We start from the raw sequence: 16,693 nt of genomic DNA on the forward strand, positions 1-16,693 counted from the left end.
GAGCGCCGCACTGTCGGAGGGTCAGTGCTGTGGGAGCGCCGCACTGTTGAAAGTGCTGTTTATCAGCTATGGCATTGAACTGAGTCCCTTCTGACGGAACATTTCCTGGGGTCTCTCAGTTACCCATTCAGTGACATTCCCAGTACAACACCTTTTTGCCAACAATATCAGGCGTGAGCTATAAACTCCTACCCCTTTATTTATCTAACCTACGCTTTTGAATGGGATAAAAATGGCAAGACTGTTGATGTGGTAGTGTTGCATTTGTTAATCAGACTTAAATCCTCACCCTGTCACCTCGATCTGATCGCTGACAGTCATAGGATAATGGAAAATCTTTAGATTAGATTTCAGATTCAGTTAGGTACAGGTAGGATTTGTGATGTTTGAAACTATATCAGGTTTTCTCAAATGATTCATCAGAGATCTAGAGGTTGCTGCTTTCAGCCTCACACTCTCTATGTCATTCTGACTGAGAAAGAGACGTGACTGCATCCACATAATCATCTGCAGCAAGTGGCCACAGCTCAAGGTGTTCGCTGAAACAAACTGGCATTTTGTCAGTCCAGAGGCTTTGGCTCGGGGACTATAGTGTAGATCCATTACGGTTTTCCAGGTTTGTAAAACTTTACAGGACACTACTTTCCAAATCCACTTGATGTTTTTGTAAATGGCAAATAGAATATCATCTCCTTTAATCCTTTGATTTATCTTATTCAGGCGTGGCAAATCTGTTTGCAAACCCAGCAAAGTCCCAATATGTCCATGTTGCAGTTCTCTTCTTCTGTGGGTGTATTCACTCCCAATATTAATTTCACCTGGTATAGGCATGTTGGGCTGAATGGCCTCCTATGTTGTATAGTTAGTTCTATGACCTACATAAAGAGATGGAGAGAAGCAAAGACAGAGAGTGAGGAAGTAACAGTGAGAAGCAGAAACAGCCAGAGACTAGCAACCGTAAACCACTGCTGATCACATCGATTGATAGTGTGAGGTGAACCACAGGAGGTCCATTGTGTAATTAAGGACCCTCTTGTGGTGCAGTATTAGTGTCTCTACCTCCGGACTGAGACACCAGGTTCAAGTCCCACCTGTTCCAGAGATGTGTAATAACATCTCTGAACAGCTTAATTAGAAAAAATAGGTTACATAAAAAGAATAGTGTAATTAATTTTGAGTGCATCACAATTTAAGTGGCAATTGTTCTTAACAAGAACAAGTTGTTCACAGAATAATAGAGTCACAGTGTAGTTAGAGCATAGAAAGAGGCCATTCTACCCAACTTTCTGCAAGAACAGTTTAGCTGGTCCGCTACCTTTTCCAAAATCTGAAATTCTTTGCCCTTCAAATATTGAGTGAATTCCCTTTTGAACTCTGCGATCGAACATGCCTCTAGCACACTCTCAGATCCTACCCACTCACTCACTGGGTGATGATGTTTTTCCACATGTTGCTACTGCTTCTTTTGAGGGTTGGTTCACTCAGTTGGCTGGATGGCTGGTTTGCAACATAAAGTGATGCCAATAGTGCGGGTTCAATTCCCACTCCAGCCGAGGTCACCATAAAGGTCCAGCATTCTCACCTCTCCCTTTGCCTGAGGCACCATGACCCTGAGGTGAATCTCTCTGCCAGTCGTTTCTCTCTCTCTAATGAGAGAGGAACCCCCTCCCAGGAGTGTGGTGACTTTATTGGTTCCTTTTCCCATCACCTTCAATTCCCTTTGTTCCTGACCCATGAGAACAGTATGTTTCCCCCCCCCCCCCCAACAACCCTGTGTGGATCTCTCAAGGTTTTGATGTCCTTAATCAAATTTCCTGTAAACCTTCTCCTCTTTAGGAATAGCAGCTGCATGGTGACTCAGTGGTTAGCACTGGTGCCTCACAGTGCTGGGGACCCAGATTCGATTCCATCCTCAGGCGACTGTGTGGAGTTTCCCCAATATCCCAGTGTCTGTGTGAACTTCCTCTGGGTGCTCTGGTTTTCTCCTTCAGTCCAAAGATGTACAGATTAGGGTGCATTAGCCATGCTAAATTGCCCATAGTGTCCAGGGCTGTGTAGATTGGGTGAATAAGTCATAGGAAATGCAGGGTTACAGGGATGGTGTGGGTCTGGGTAGGATGCTCTCCAGAGGGTCAGTGTGGACTCAATGGGCCAAATGGCCTGCTTCCACACTGTAGGCATTCTATGATTCTAGCTCCCCAGTTTATTGGCTGAAAAATTCCTCGCCCTGTGAAGCATTTAATGAATATTTTTGCACCTCTTCCAAAACTTTTCTGTTCACAGTTCCCCAGAACTGGACACAATTCTCTTGTTAATTTTGAGCCGGTTGCAGCTAAACCTCCTTGCTTCTGTACTCCTAGCTTCTATTTATAAAGTTTAGGGCCTTGAATGCCATTTTAGCCATTTCTGAAGAATATCAAATTCAGTCATTTTGTGGTGTTTGTGTTTCTTTTCCCCCTGAGTTGGAATCTCGAAGCAACCACTAGCACACACAGAGAAACCTCAACTTTAGATTGAATTGAGCTTTCACTTTGTGAAATTGTACTCTAACTACCCACTTTCACCATCTAGAGTCTTGTGGCTTTAATGGGATGGACTGCGTTACATAAGGACCTGTCATAGCAGCGGAATAATACATTATCCATTGCCTGCAACATCACAAAATATTAATCCAGTTCACGATGAGTGACAACCAGGGAGATTTTCCAAGTGTTAAATAAAATCATAGAACACAGGAAATCTCCATTTGTAATTTTATCCTTTAAACTGATTTTAAAATTCTCAAGTCTCTCACTGGCCTTGCCTTTACTGTGGGTGGCATGGTGGCTCAGCGGTTAGCACTTATGCCTCCTAGCGCCAGGGACCCAGGTTCAATTCCAAGCTCAGGCAACTGTCTGTGTGAAGTTTGCACATTCCTCCTATGTATGTGTGGGTTTCCTCTGGGTGTTCTGGTTCCTCCCACAGTCCAAAGATGTGTAGGCTAGGTGGATTGGCCATGTTAAATTGCCCGTAGTGTTCAGGAATGTGCAGGCTAGGTGGATTACCCATGGTAAATGTGGGGTTGGGGTGAGGGGGGGAGTTGGGTCTGGTGGGATGCCCTTCGGAGGGTTGGTGCGGACTCAATGGGCCGAATGACCTCTTCCTGCACTGTAGGGATTCTTTGATCTGCTCCCTCTGTCATCTCCAAACTACTGCTCTCACTCTGCTCTTTTGTACATCACTGATTTTAATCGCTCCATCATTGGAGACCAAATCCATAACCAGCTGGAGACAAGGTCTTGAATTCCCTCCAGAAGCCTTTCCTTCTCTCCATCCTTTCTCCTTCTTTAATTTACTCCCTAAAAATTGCCTTTTGGACCAAGTCGGCATCAATATAAAATGTTGTTTGATGTAATGCTTCTATGAGATGGTGGAGGTTTCAGCTCCAAGCCACAATCAAATTGAATGGTGGAGTAGGCTCAAAGACCCGAATGGTCTACTCCTCCTATTTACTATATTTCTACATCTGGGCCCTTCTACTATCGAAACCTGAAATCAGGTAAAGACAGGAGACACATTGTGCATATTGCCTGTCCCTAGTTGCCCCTTGAGAAGGTGGGGGTGAGCTGCCTTCTTGAACCGCTGCAGTCCTCCTGCTGTAGGTTGACCCACAATGCCCTTGGGGAGGTAATTCCAGGATTTTGACCCAGTGACAGTGAAGGAATGGCGATAACTTCCCAAGTCAGGATGGTGAGTGGCTTGGAGGGGAACTTGCAGGGGGTGGTGTTCCCATGTATCTGCTGCCCTTATCCTTTTGAATGGAAGTGCTCATGGGTTTGGAAGGTGCTGTCTGAGGATCTTTGGTGAATTTCTGCAGAGCATCTTGTAGATAGTACACACTACTGCTACTGAGTGTCGGTGGTGGAGGGAGTGGGATGTTTGTGGATGTGGTGCCAATCAAGCGGCTGCTTTGTCCTGGATGGTGTCAAGCTTCTTGAGTGTTTTTGGAGCCGCCCCCGTCCAGGCAAGTGGGGAGTATTCCATCACACTCCTGGCTTGTGCCTTGTAGATGGTGGACAGGTTTTGGGGAGTCAGGAGGGGAGTTACTTGCCGCAGTATTCCTAGCTTCTCGTCTGTTCTTGTAGTCACTGTTTGCATGAGAGTGCAGTTGAATTTCTGGCCAATGGTAACTTTTCACAAACCTTGCTGTATCTTGTATCTTTCCTTTAGTCAAGCCTGACTGACAAAATTTGTTTCTCCCTGTGTTCACAACTAGATGCAAAAACCTGTTGAATAATGGGGTATGAGCAGAGAAGTTACAACATGTAAAAGACATTTAGATAAGTTTATGAATCGTAAATGCTTGGAGGGATATGGGCCAAGTGCAAGCAGGTGGGTCTAGTTTAGTTTGAGATTATGTTTGGCAAGGAACTGGTTGGATCAAAGGGTCAGTTTCTGTGCTGTATGACTCTGACTCTAGAAGTGGGAAGTAATGGAAGAGCTCTTTCAAAGACCTGGCAGAGGAAGGATGGACCGAATGGATGTAAATGCATTGGAAGCATTTCAGAGAAGCTTTGCTAGATTAATACCTGGGATGGGTGGGGGTTGGGGACATTGCCTTATGAGGAAAGAATTGACAGGCTAGGCTTGTATCTGTTGGAGTCTAGAAAAGTACGAGGTAATTTGTTTAGAGCATATAAAATCTGAGGGACAGGGGATGTGGAGAAGATGTTTCCTTTTCTAGGAGAATCTAGAAGCATGGTTCACTCAGGGCTCGCCCATGTAAATCAGAAAAGATGCTCTTTTGTTTCTCTGAGAGTCATGAACCTTTGGAACTCTCTTCCTGAAAAGGCAGGGGAAGCAAAGGCTTTGAACATTTTTAAAGCAGAAATAGATTCTTTTAAGCAGGGGGTGGGGGTGAAATGTTATTGGGTAGGCAGGAATGTGGATATGAGGTTACGATCAGATCGGCCATGATCTTATTAATTGGTGGAGCAGGTTCGAGGGGCCAAATAGCTTACTCCTAATTTGTATGTTCACATGTTCACAGCAAAGCCTTGGCCAATCAGAGTTGACTTGCCAACCTTAACTCCTGTGCTAAAAATTGTTGTGATCATTGTGAGATTTGGCATTCTTGCTGTGGTCCTGATGGGTGCAGGATGAAAAGTTTGGATAAGGTGTGTCTCTTCTCAGGAATATTCTGATGCTGTGCTAGTGATGATTCTTCAACGCTGTGCTGTGTGTTGCAGGTAATATTCCGTGCCTTATCCCCCGCCAACAGGATAGAAAATCCTTACAGTCCAGACGCTCAGGACCTCATGAAACTCACCAATCTCCGTCTGCACATGCTGAAACAGCAGGAGTGCCCTTGCCAGCCTGGGACACTAATCGAGAAGCCCCAGAGATTTGCCCATTACGCAGTCTACAACTTGATTGTCCAGGGAAGCTGTTTTTGTAATGGGCACGCTGAGGAGTGTCAGCCATCCGATGAGGCCAAGCAAAGAGGCAGGAACACAAATACCATGGTGAGTAAGGCTAGGTGCGTAAGGCTAGGTGCTGCACATTCTCTCCTCAATATACAGCTGTCATCCGTGGCTCAGTGTGGAACGTTCTCATCTCGGGCTCACAGAGCTGTGGCTCCAAGTCCCTGCTCATAATATCGCAGGCTGATGTTCCCAGCGCAGGACTGAGGGTGTGCTGCTCTGTCAGAGGGGCCATCTTTCAGATGAATCATTCTGTGAAGGTAACACCTAATTGGCTTCTCGTGGGATCCATAAGACCCCACAGCTGCTGTTTTGAAAAGTTCCTCCCCACCCCCGCAGTATGTGGACCACTATTGACTCCTGACTCAGTACCAATGAAAGCCTTCTCTGGGATCATACTGTGTACAAATTGGCTGCTGAATTTCCTACATGATGACATTGACAGAACCCCAAAAGGGACCTCCTCATCCATGAGGACCTTCGGGATGTCCTGTGGTGGTAATGCCTTTTTACATCCAGTGTCTCCACATCGACGCACAGAGAGACCTGAAAGACTATTCACTTAGTCCCATTACCCCACCCCTTACTCTTTTCTAAATTGTTCCTTGTCAGCAATTTCTCCAGTCCCCTTTTGGAAATTCCTATTGAATTTGCTTCCACCCCCCTTTCAGAGTTCATGTAATGATTCTTTTGGTTCCTCAGTTAATTATCTCAAATCCACCTCCGCGAGTGACTGACCTGCCATTCCTGCTGCTGGAATTCTCAATTCTTACTCTCGGCAAAACCATTTTTGAATTCTGAACATTGTGATTAAATCACCTCTTTATCTCCTCCTGCTCCAAGAGGGGGACAGTGTCAGCTGCTCTGAGCTTTCCCCTGTCACCTCAAAAACCATGACTCTTTTTAAATGGTCCAAGAACACAGGAAGGAGAAACGGGTCACAAACAACAACAGGCGATAGACAAAGGCAGCACAGGGAGAAATAAATCAGGAAGTGCAACATCTGAGTTCCAGTGAAGGAAATAAAATGTAATTGTGAGAAAGTTGGATCTATCTAGGTATGGTCTGAGAAATATTCTCTTTAGATGAGCCAGTGGGAAAGAGAATGGGTCCAAAATTGAACATGACGGGGGAGAATTGAACTGGCTAAATGAGGCTCCTTTGATAACTAACTCCTGTTGATGTGCGGTCCCAGTTCACTACCTCCTCGGTTAATGTGAGTGTGCTGCACTCAGAAGTTGATCCCACACCCTAACCAGTTTTGGTGACTGAGTCGCAGAGTCATTTACAGTACCATAGATGCCATTTAGCTCATCGAGGTCTTGCTCGCTCTCTGTAGAGCAAAGCCAGTCAGTCCCATTCCCTCACACTCTCCCTGTGGCTCTGCTAGTTTTGTTACCCTCAAGTGTCCATCTGATTTCCTTTTGAAATCATTCATCATCCCTGTTTCTGGCCCCCTCACCCCTCTGATCCTAAATCATTGTCACTCACTCCTTTAAAAATCTTTCCCATACCCTCCGTCTAACACAGACACACACACACAGACACACACACACACCCCACTGCATCTCTCACCCAAAGTCAGAAACCTGTGTCTCCTAGTCCCAGTGTGCCACGGTCACACCTCCCCTGATTTTCCTTTTCTACAGGGAGAGCAATCCTCTGCTTTTCCAATGTGACCTTGCAACTAAGATCCTTCACTCTGGAACATTCTGGTAAATCTCCTCCACACCTTTTCAAGGATCCCCACCTCCTTCCCAAAGTGCATGCTATGGCCATTTATTGCCCATCCCTGATTTGAAGTCAACCACATGCTGTGGGTCTGGAGTCACATGTAGGCCAGACCAGGTAAGGATGGCAGTTTCCTTCCCTAAAGGACATTAGTGAACCAGATGGGTTTTTCCAAAAACTGGCAACAGATTCATGTTCATCATTAGACTATTAATTCCAATTTTTGTTGAATTCAAATTTCACCATCCACCATGAACGCTACCTGGATTTCAGGATTAATAATCTAGCAATAATACTGCTAGGCCATTGCTTCCCCATAAACAGTAAATGGCCAGAGATTCTCCAAAAGGAGAGATTCCCAATGACTCTTACCTGAAAAATGTCATATCATTGATAATGGTCTCAGACTCGGTCATTCATCAGAAATTGATTACCTCTGTGGATTAGTTTATTTAAACTAGTAAAACATTATAAGGCAGACACTACATCAAAGCAGTAGGTTTCTTTGGAAAAACCTTAGCAGACAAATTATCAGGCAGAGCCGCGACATTGTATACACGCAACACCTGGAGTCCTTAAGGGTAAACCCTGTTAAAGGCAAGGAAATGTGCATTTGTATTGCAACTAAGGAGAATTTGTTCATGTGACATTGGTACCACTGATAAGGCCAGCAATTTGCTGCTCAATCTTTATTGCCCTAGAAAAGTGGTAGTGAATTTGCATCTCAAAGTGCTGCAGTACTAAGTTGTACATTCCCCCAAACAACTAGAGAAGGAGTTCCAGGAATTTGACCCAGCAACAGTGAAGGAACAGCGATATACTTCCAAGTCAGGATGGTGAATGGCTTTGAGGGGAACATGCAGGGGGTGGTATTCCCATGTGTCTGCTGCATTTATCCTTTGGGATAGGTCACAGTTTGGGATGATACTGTTGAAGGACAGAAAGATATGTTGATATGACAAAATGATGTAGGGGTGGGCAGAGGTATTATAGGAGCATTAATCTAAATGAGAAAGATTTTATGTTGTTTGAAATTACTCCACAGAGGCCAGTATCCCATCACCAAGTCACCCTTTATTTACATATGGAGAGTCCTTGACACTGATCCAGCTCCCTCAGAACAGCTCTGAGTGAACAGAACGTCTGACGCTCCTGTTTCTGTCTGTCAGCCAGGGCTCCCTGATTGGACCAGATTAACAGCCAAATCAGGGAACTCAGATTCTACGAGGTTCACCTGGCTGACCTCGTTACAATCACTACATTGTTAATTTTGTGGCTGGTTTAGTGGGTAATTGATATACAAATGCAGCAAGTTGTTGAAATTTATGGATGAGCTCCCATTTTCAAGAGGCAAATAGCTAAGTGGAATGTATTATTCATCACATCCATTCATCAAGGCCTCATGGTATTGTCCCTAGTCTAGTAATCCAGAAACCCAGGGAATATTCTGGCGTCTCGGGTTTGAATCCCGCCACGGCAGATTGTGGAATTTGAATTCAAGAAGAATCTGCAGTTAACAGTCTATGTGGTTGGTATGTTGAATAAACTGCCAGAGGAAGTGGTGGATGCAGGGACAGTTAAACATGTAGAAGAATTTTCGACAGATACATGAATAGGAAAGGCTTAAAGGGATATGGGCCAAATGCAGGCTAGTGGGACCTAGCGTGGACAAGTTGGACCGAAGGGTCTGTTTCTGTGCTGTATGACTCTATGACTGTGTCTCTATGCTCATGAATCCATTGTTGATTGTTTTGAAAAATTCTCTGTTCACTGATGTCTTTTAGGGAAGGAAATCTGCCATCTTTATCCGGTCAGGGCTACATGTGACACAACAATAGGGTTGACTCTTAACTGCAATTAGGGATGGGTAATAGACATTGGCATAGCCAGTTACGCCCACTTCCCATGGATTAATTTGAAAAGGTTGTGGTAATTCCTGATGCACGGAGTAAATTTTCCGACTCAGTTATTTCCATATTGATGACCATAAATGACATTCTTTATTTTGACAGCAAACTATTTCTGGTGAAATGTAGCATTTTTAAAGTTGGAAGGAAAGTTTGGATTTTTCCTTTGGAGTCCATTCTTCATCACTCTCTCAATTGTTCCTGTGGCTTAGGTGCACAGCAAGTGTGTCTGCAGGCATAACACAGCTGGGGACCACTGTGAAAGGTGCGCTCCCCTCTACAATGACCAGCCATGGCAGCCGGGGGATGGAAAAACTGGAGCACCAAATCAATGTGCAAGTAATGAGCCCTTCTTATTTACATTCATGATGAAACTTTCAGGAAGGTTGGTTTGTTTCAGCAGGTCCAGAACCCCACAAATCAGACAAACATTTCAGAGAGGTCACAAGGACAGCTGGCACAGTAACTGGAATAACGTCAAGGGAGCTTTCCTGTATCTAACCCTGTGCTGTCCCTGTCCTACTCGTGTATGATGGGGACAGTCGAAAAAGCTTTACTTTCAGTTTAAAGAATAGAAGGAAGCTTTACTCTGTATCTAACTCTATGCTGTCCCTGTGCTGGGAGTGTTTAATGGGGACAGTGTAGAGGAAGCTTTACTCTGTATCTATCCCGGTGCTGACCCTGCCCTATGAGTGTTTGATGGGGACAGTGTAGAGGGAGATTTACTCTGTATCTATCCCAGTGCTGACCCTGCCCTATGAGTGTTTGATAGGGACAGTGTAGAGGGAGATTTAGTTTGGTCTTATATGGATTTATCCCGGTGATAATTACCCTGAAATCTGGTCTGGTCTGGCCACTTACCTGTGTGAGGCTGTAGTCTCACTCACTGAGCCAGTGTGTTTGACTGCAGACGTTTCGTCACCCTGTTAGGTAATGTCATCAGTGCGCCTCCGGTGAAACGTTGGTTTTCTGTCCTGCTTGTTATTTATTTGCCTCGGTTTGCTGGGGTGGTTGGCATCACTTCCCATTCTGTTCATCGGTGGTTTGTATATCGGATGCAGTTCAGTATGTTTGTTGAGGGAGTTCCATTTGGAATGCCAGGCCTGCAGGAATTCCCTGGCATGTCTCTGGTTCGTGCTGTTATGGATGTGCTGTCCCAGTCAAATTCGTGTCCTTTGTCCGTGTGTATTGAGACCAGTGAGAATTGGTCGTGTCTCTTGATGGCTAGTTGGTGTTTGTGTATCCTTATTGTCAGTGTTGTCCCAAAGAAGGACATGAATTCGATTGGGACAACCATCCATAATACCACAAACCAAGCAGAGACGTGCCAGGGAATTCCTGGAGGCCTGGCATTCCAACCGGAACTCCATCAACAAACACATTGAACTGCATCCGATATACAAACCACTGAAAAACAAAACTGGAAGTGATGCCAACCACCCCAGCAAACGAGGCATGTAAATAACAAGTGGGACAGAACACCCGCGCTTCACCGGAGACGCACTGACAATGTTACCTAGCAGGGTGATTGCAGACGTTTCGTCAATCACACCAGCTCGGTGAGCAAGTCTACAACCTCATCCACAACCCGAGCTACAAATCTTCTCAAAAATCTTAAACCTACCTGTGCCACCAGTGCATTATTGGTAAGGTGATACTAAATGTCCATGTGAATCTTGCTTTGTCAGCCAATCGTGTTGTGCTTGACACCCGTTTCCAGACAGAGTGAATGAAATGTGAGGAATGGGAACATGTTGGTAAAATGGTCAGCGATGAATCAGCCAAGACTCCCCACTGTGATTAGGAAGTCCAGCCTGATACAAAGTCTGAAGTCACCAGCGATAGCTTCCAATATGCTCTGGGCCGGGAAACAGGCCAGGAGTGGTCTTTGGCTCTCATTGGGCTCGGAGTCCTCTGGGGAATAGGGTGAAAAGTTGGGGGATGTTTGTGAGTTGAAAAGAGATGGATAATGAGACTGAGAGACAGACAACAAGGTGCAGGGCTGGATGAACACAGCAGGCCAAGCAGCATCATAGGAGCAGAGAGGCTGACGTTTCGGGCCTAGACCCTTCATCAGAAAAGCCCTTTCATCCAGCCCTGCACCTTGTTGTCTCGGATAATGAGACTGCGTTGGTTTACTGACAGAATGCCAATGCCACGGACATGCGAGGAGCTGCTGGTTCGACCACAGAGTCTGGTTGGCATCGGGCAAACAGAGTGGAGGCATCTGTCTCTCCTGTCAGCACCACACAGAGGGTCGGCACTGCCAACGCTGCACGCCTGGTTATTACAGAGACCGCGAGAAACCACTCTCAGCACCAGACGCCTGCAAACGTGAGTAGTCTACAAAATACCCCGGAGAATGTTCACCTCACGCTCACCGCGTGACCAACATCTCACCAACTTCTCCCACAATCTGAGACAGTGGGTCATGGGGTCACATCTCATTCCAGGGACACTGACACAAAATTACAGCCAGTACTCCCAGTACTGAGGGAGTGCCGCACTGTCGGAGGGTCAGTGCTGAGGGAGTGCCGCACTGTCGGAGGGTCAGTGCTGAGGCAGTGCCGCACTGTCGGAGGGTCAGTGCTGAGGGAGTGCCGCACTGTGTACATGTTTGCTGTCTGGAGGTGTTGTTTTGTTTCTCTCCAGCGGAAGGGTTTGTATTGTTCGTGTGGCAATTAATGGTGTTAAGGATTTAACTGTGTCATTTGATGAAACAGCAGTTGCCTTTCCTTTAGACAGAAATCCTTTCTCTGTGTCTCTCAGTTTTTGTGCCATCCTTGAATGTGGGTTTTGTTCATGTTTACCTTTTCCAGACTTGTCCTAATCATGCAGCCCTCAATTCAATCCCCTCCATCTCCTTTACTCCAATTAGAAGAATCCCAGCTTCTCTGACCAAACTGAACAATAAAATTCCCACTGTCCCTGGAATGATCCTGGTCAATCTCCTCTATTCTCTCTGAAGGACCCTCCCATTGTTCCTGAAGTGTCGGGCCCGGTTGTAATGTAGTGGTAGTGTCACTGGGTTAGTTATATGGTGGCCCAAGTGAATTTTCTGGGGTCACAGGCCCTAATCCTACCATGGCAGATGGTGAAATTTGTTTCAGTGAAACTTGGACCTGGCCTCATGGTATCCATGTTGGGTTATTGTAGAATCCTGCAGATTCAGACAGTACGGAAGATGCCCTTTGGCCCACAAGTCTGTACTGCCAAATATCTACTATTCCCTACACTAGTCCCACTTTCCTGCACTAGGCCCATAGCCTTGAATGCTATGACACTTCAAGTGCTCATCCCAGTCCTTTTTAAATGGTTGTGAGGTTTCCCACCTTAATTTCCTTCCCAGGCAGTACATTCCAGACCCCCACCACCCTCTGGCTGGAAAAAATCTTACTTCAAATCCCCTCTGGGTAAGGTGACTAGCAAAGGTCTTTGCCCCAGGGTAGGGGAGTTCAAAACTAGAGGGCATAGGTTTAAGGTGAGAGGGGAAAGATTTAAAAGGGATATGAGGACCAACTTTTTCACACAGGGTGGTTCGTGTGTGGTAGATGCAGGTATCATTACAACATTTAAAAGACATTTTGGACAGGTACATGAATAGGAAAGGTTTAGAAGGATATGGACCAAGCGCAGGCAAATGGGATTGGTCTAGTTTGGGAAACTTGGTCGACAGAGGTGAATTTGACAGAAATGTCTATTTCTGTGCTGCATGATGCTATGACTCAGTAACCTACGCTTCTACTGATAAAGGTAAGTGCCGTATTTGTCTTCTGAACCACCCTATTAACCTGTCCTGCATGTTCACCCTCACCTTCAGGACAAACACCGTAAGATCCCTCTGAGACTCCTGGTGTCCTGCCATTCACTGAGTAGAATCCATCTGGTTCATTGATGTTCTTTAGGTGAAGGAAACTGACTACAAGTGACTCCAGGCCCACTGCAATGTGGTTGACCCTTAACCACCCTCTGCAATGACTGCAACAAGCCACTTGGGTTAATTAGGGATGGGCAACAAATGTTGGCAAGACCCACATGAATAAGTAACAGAATAAAGTGCAGCGATCGAATGCACTGTCTCCTCATCACAGCTTCACTCAAATGTCCTGGCTCTTTGTCCTTGACACCCAGAGCTAAGATGGGGCTAGGGGCATGGGAAGGGAATCCGAGTCTTGCGACTGGGTGGTTTTCAGGGGAGGAGGAGTGTTTTCTTGACGAGCGCAGGCTGTCATTTCCACCTCTACACTTTCCCTTCAGCCTGCTCCTGTCACCCAGTGGGATCAACCAACTCGTCGTTTCACAGAAGCTGGAAATGTGATGCAAAGAGCGGATACTGTTACTGCCGGCCTGGAGTTGGGGGCCCACAGTGTACCCATTGCCTGGTGGGCTACTGGGGTTTCGGAGAGTCAGGATGCCAACCTTGTGAGTGTGCAAGAGCGTGTGACCCCCAAACTGGCCAGTGCCTGGACAGGTGAGTGTAACTCCTTTCCACACTCTCCAGTGACACTCAGTGAAGGAAGTCCTTGTGGGAATACCATTCGTCATCATTTGAGCCCAGATTGTGTGTTGGGGTGTAATTTGGCTGCAATATCCTCACCCCAGACCCTCATAGTCACATGCGTACTCAAAAAAACAGTGCAACACGAACAACCTGCAATTAAATTGTCCCGTTAATGGTGAAAACCACTCCGAGGTGCTCACAAGAGTGATAACCAAACAAAGACTGACACTGAACCATGTGAGGGGATGTGAAGTTAAGGCTGGAGGTCAGTTTGAAGAGAATTCAAAGGAGGAAAGGTAGGTCAAGAGATTCAGAGAGAATTCCAGAGCTCAGGGCTGCTGGCATTATGATAGAAACCCTACAGTGCAGAAAGAGGCCATTTGGCCCATCGAGTCTGCACTGATGCTTTGAAGACCATCCAATCCAGACCCAGCACCCACCCTATTCCTGTAACCCTGTATTTACCATGGCTAATTCACCTAACCTACACATTCATAAGACCATAACATATAGGAGCAGAATATGGCCATTCAGCCCATCAAGTCTGCTCTGCCATTTGATCATGGTCCCACTCTCCTGACCTCTCTCTGTAACCTTTAATCCCCTGACTAATCAAGAACCTATCTATCTCTGTCTTAAAGGCACTCAATGACCTGGCCTCCACAGCCCTCTGCAACAATGTGTTCCACAGATTCACCACCCTCTGGCTGAAGAAATTCCTCCTCATCTCAGTTCTAAAGGGTCGTCCCTTCACTCTGAGGTTGTGCCCTCAGGTCCTAGTCTCTCCTGCTACTGGAAACATCTTCTCCGTGTCCACTCTATCGAGGCCTCTCTGTATTCTGTAAGTTTCAACCAGATCACCCCCGCCGCCCCCCAATCCTTCCAAATGCCATCAAGTACAGACCCAGAATCCTCAACTGTTCCGCATATGATGAACCCTTCATCCCTGGGATAATTCTTGTAAACCTCTGGACCCCCTCCAACACCTTCCTTAGATAGAGTCCAAAATATTCACAATATTCCGAATGCAATCTGACTAGAGCCTTGTAGAACCTCAGCAGCACATCCCTGCTCTTGTATTCTCGCCCTCTGGAAATGAATGCTAACATTGCTTTTGCCTTCCTAACTGCCAGGGACAAAATAAATGATCAGATCATTTGAAACAGAAGCAAAAAATTGCAGATGCTAGAAATCTAAAATAAGAACAGAAAATTCCAGAAATACTTAGGTGCAGCATCCCTCAACACTATGGGCAATTCCCCATGGCCAATCCACCCTAACCTGCAGATCTTTGGGCTGTGGGAGGAAACCGGAGCACCCGGAGGAAACCCACACAGACAGTTACCCGAGGGTGGAATCGAACCCGGGTCCCTGGAACTGTGAGGCAGCAGTGCTAACTACTGAGCCAGTGTCACCCTGATGGTGGATTGACTTAAATCACTACATATATGGAAGGATTAAAGAGATCGCGAAAGTTTTAAGAATAAAGAATATCACAGAAAACCTTTCCTGGCACTAATATTTGTTGGTGATTCTGTATCAAAGTATATTTTACTCTATTATATTCTATTCTATCCAAAGCTCACAGATATTTCTCTGACACTTTCTGCTCTGTGTACTGATGATTTGTACCTGATCTTCTTTGTGCTAATAATTTTGTTTCTGTTTTGCTGTTGTGAAGCTTTGAAAATGAACAGATTCACAATATCCCCATCGGTGGTCGAATTCCAGACCTGATTGACTTCCCGTCTAGTGAGAGCGCAGGGGACCGGAGCTGGGAAGATGAGCAGGGATTCTCGGCCCTTCGACACTCTGGTAGGTCGCAACAACAACCTCAATTTATGTAGCACCTTTCACGGAGCAAAACCTCCCAAGGCTCCTTACAGAAAAATCTGGCACCAAGCCAGACGTGGATAGATTATAATAGGTCACTAAAAGCCCATGTAGAGTAAAGGGGAGGGAATATCTAAGCTTTAAGCCCAAGGTGGAGTGATGGCACCTAGGATATATAAGAAAACTGAAAGATTACAGACAGGCTGGAGGATTGTAATGCTCGGGGTGTGTAATGATTGTGATGGTGTGAAACCCTGTTGGGTGTGTAATGTTGGGGGCTTTGCAGTGCTGCTAGATTGTCGTGCTGGGGATTTGTGATGCTGGATGATATTACAGAAATATGGACAAATCTGAGGTTTTCTAACATGCAGGCACACTGAGTGCAGTGCAGTCTCCACTTTTTATGAAACGGATGTAGAACAAATGGAGAAGGAGCAATGAAAATTTCTACATGATTTGAGAACATAGGACTTAGGAGTAGGCCATTCAGTCCCTTGAGCATGCTTTACCATTCAGTAAGATCGTGGCTGAGCTCGTTCTTGTCTCAGTTCACTTTCCTGTTTGTATTCCCCCCAAAACCCTAGACTCCTTCATTTCTGAAAAAAAAACTATCAAACTGAGCCTTAGATAAACTTCAATACCCACGCTACCTGACCTTCTGGGGAAGAGAATTTCACACTTGAACTACCCTTTTGGGTGGGGTGGGGAAGAAATATTTGCTCTGTCTTAAAAAAAGATGTCTCTTATTTTTCAATGACGTCCCCTAATTCTAATCTCCCCCCACTCCCAAGTGAGACATCTTCAGATGTCCACTCCCCCCTAGTCCCTTCAGGATCTTATTTCTGTCAGTAAGATCATCTCTCATTCTTCTAAACTCCAATGGGTACAGATCTCACCTGTTGCTTCATGAATCCTTTATACCAGGAGTAAGTTCTGTGAACCTTCGTTGAACTGTCTCAAAAGCAATTATGCCTTTCTGTTCCCAAATAAGGAGACCAGACCATTCCAGATGTGGCCTCAGCAATGAAATACACAGCTACAGCAAAACCTCTCTACATTTGTATTCCATCCATGTTATAACAAACATCAACACACCATTTGCTTTCATAATTACTTTCTGTATTTGTGTAGTAATTTTCTGATATATGTACCAGGACACTCAGATCCCTCTGTACCTCAGGATTCTGACAATTCTTTCAATTTCAATAACACACTGCATCTCTATTATTTCTGTCAAAGTAGGCAGTTCACATTTAATT

The 16,693-nt window shown here is 45.5% G+C and overlaps 1 protein-coding gene across 2 annotated transcripts in view; it reads left to right on the top strand.

Annotated features, from left to right (window-relative positions):
- si:dkey-202e22.2 (netrin-4) overlaps positions 1-16,693 on the top strand; it is a 34,222-nt gene that overhangs the window by 4,792 nt on the left and 12,737 nt on the right. For both annotated transcript variants that reach the window (XM_048606625.1, XM_048606626.1), the window contains exons 3-7: positions 5,229-5,504; positions 9,313-9,439; positions 11,246-11,434; positions 13,358-13,571; positions 15,283-15,416. In XM_048606625.1, coding sequence (XP_048462582.1) covers positions 5,229-5,504; positions 9,313-9,439; positions 11,246-11,434; positions 13,358-13,571; positions 15,283-15,416 — 940 coding nt within the window. The remainder of the gene's footprint in view (positions 1-5,228; positions 5,505-9,312; positions 9,440-11,245; positions 11,435-13,357; positions 13,572-15,282; positions 15,417-16,693) is intronic.

Source organism: Rhincodon typus, chromosome 16 (assembly GCF_021869965.1).
Source record: "Rhincodon typus isolate 14 chromosome 16, sRhiTyp1.1, whole genome shotgun sequence".
Taxonomy (NCBI): domain Eukaryota; kingdom Metazoa; phylum Chordata; class Chondrichthyes; order Orectolobiformes; family Rhincodontidae; genus Rhincodon; species Rhincodon typus.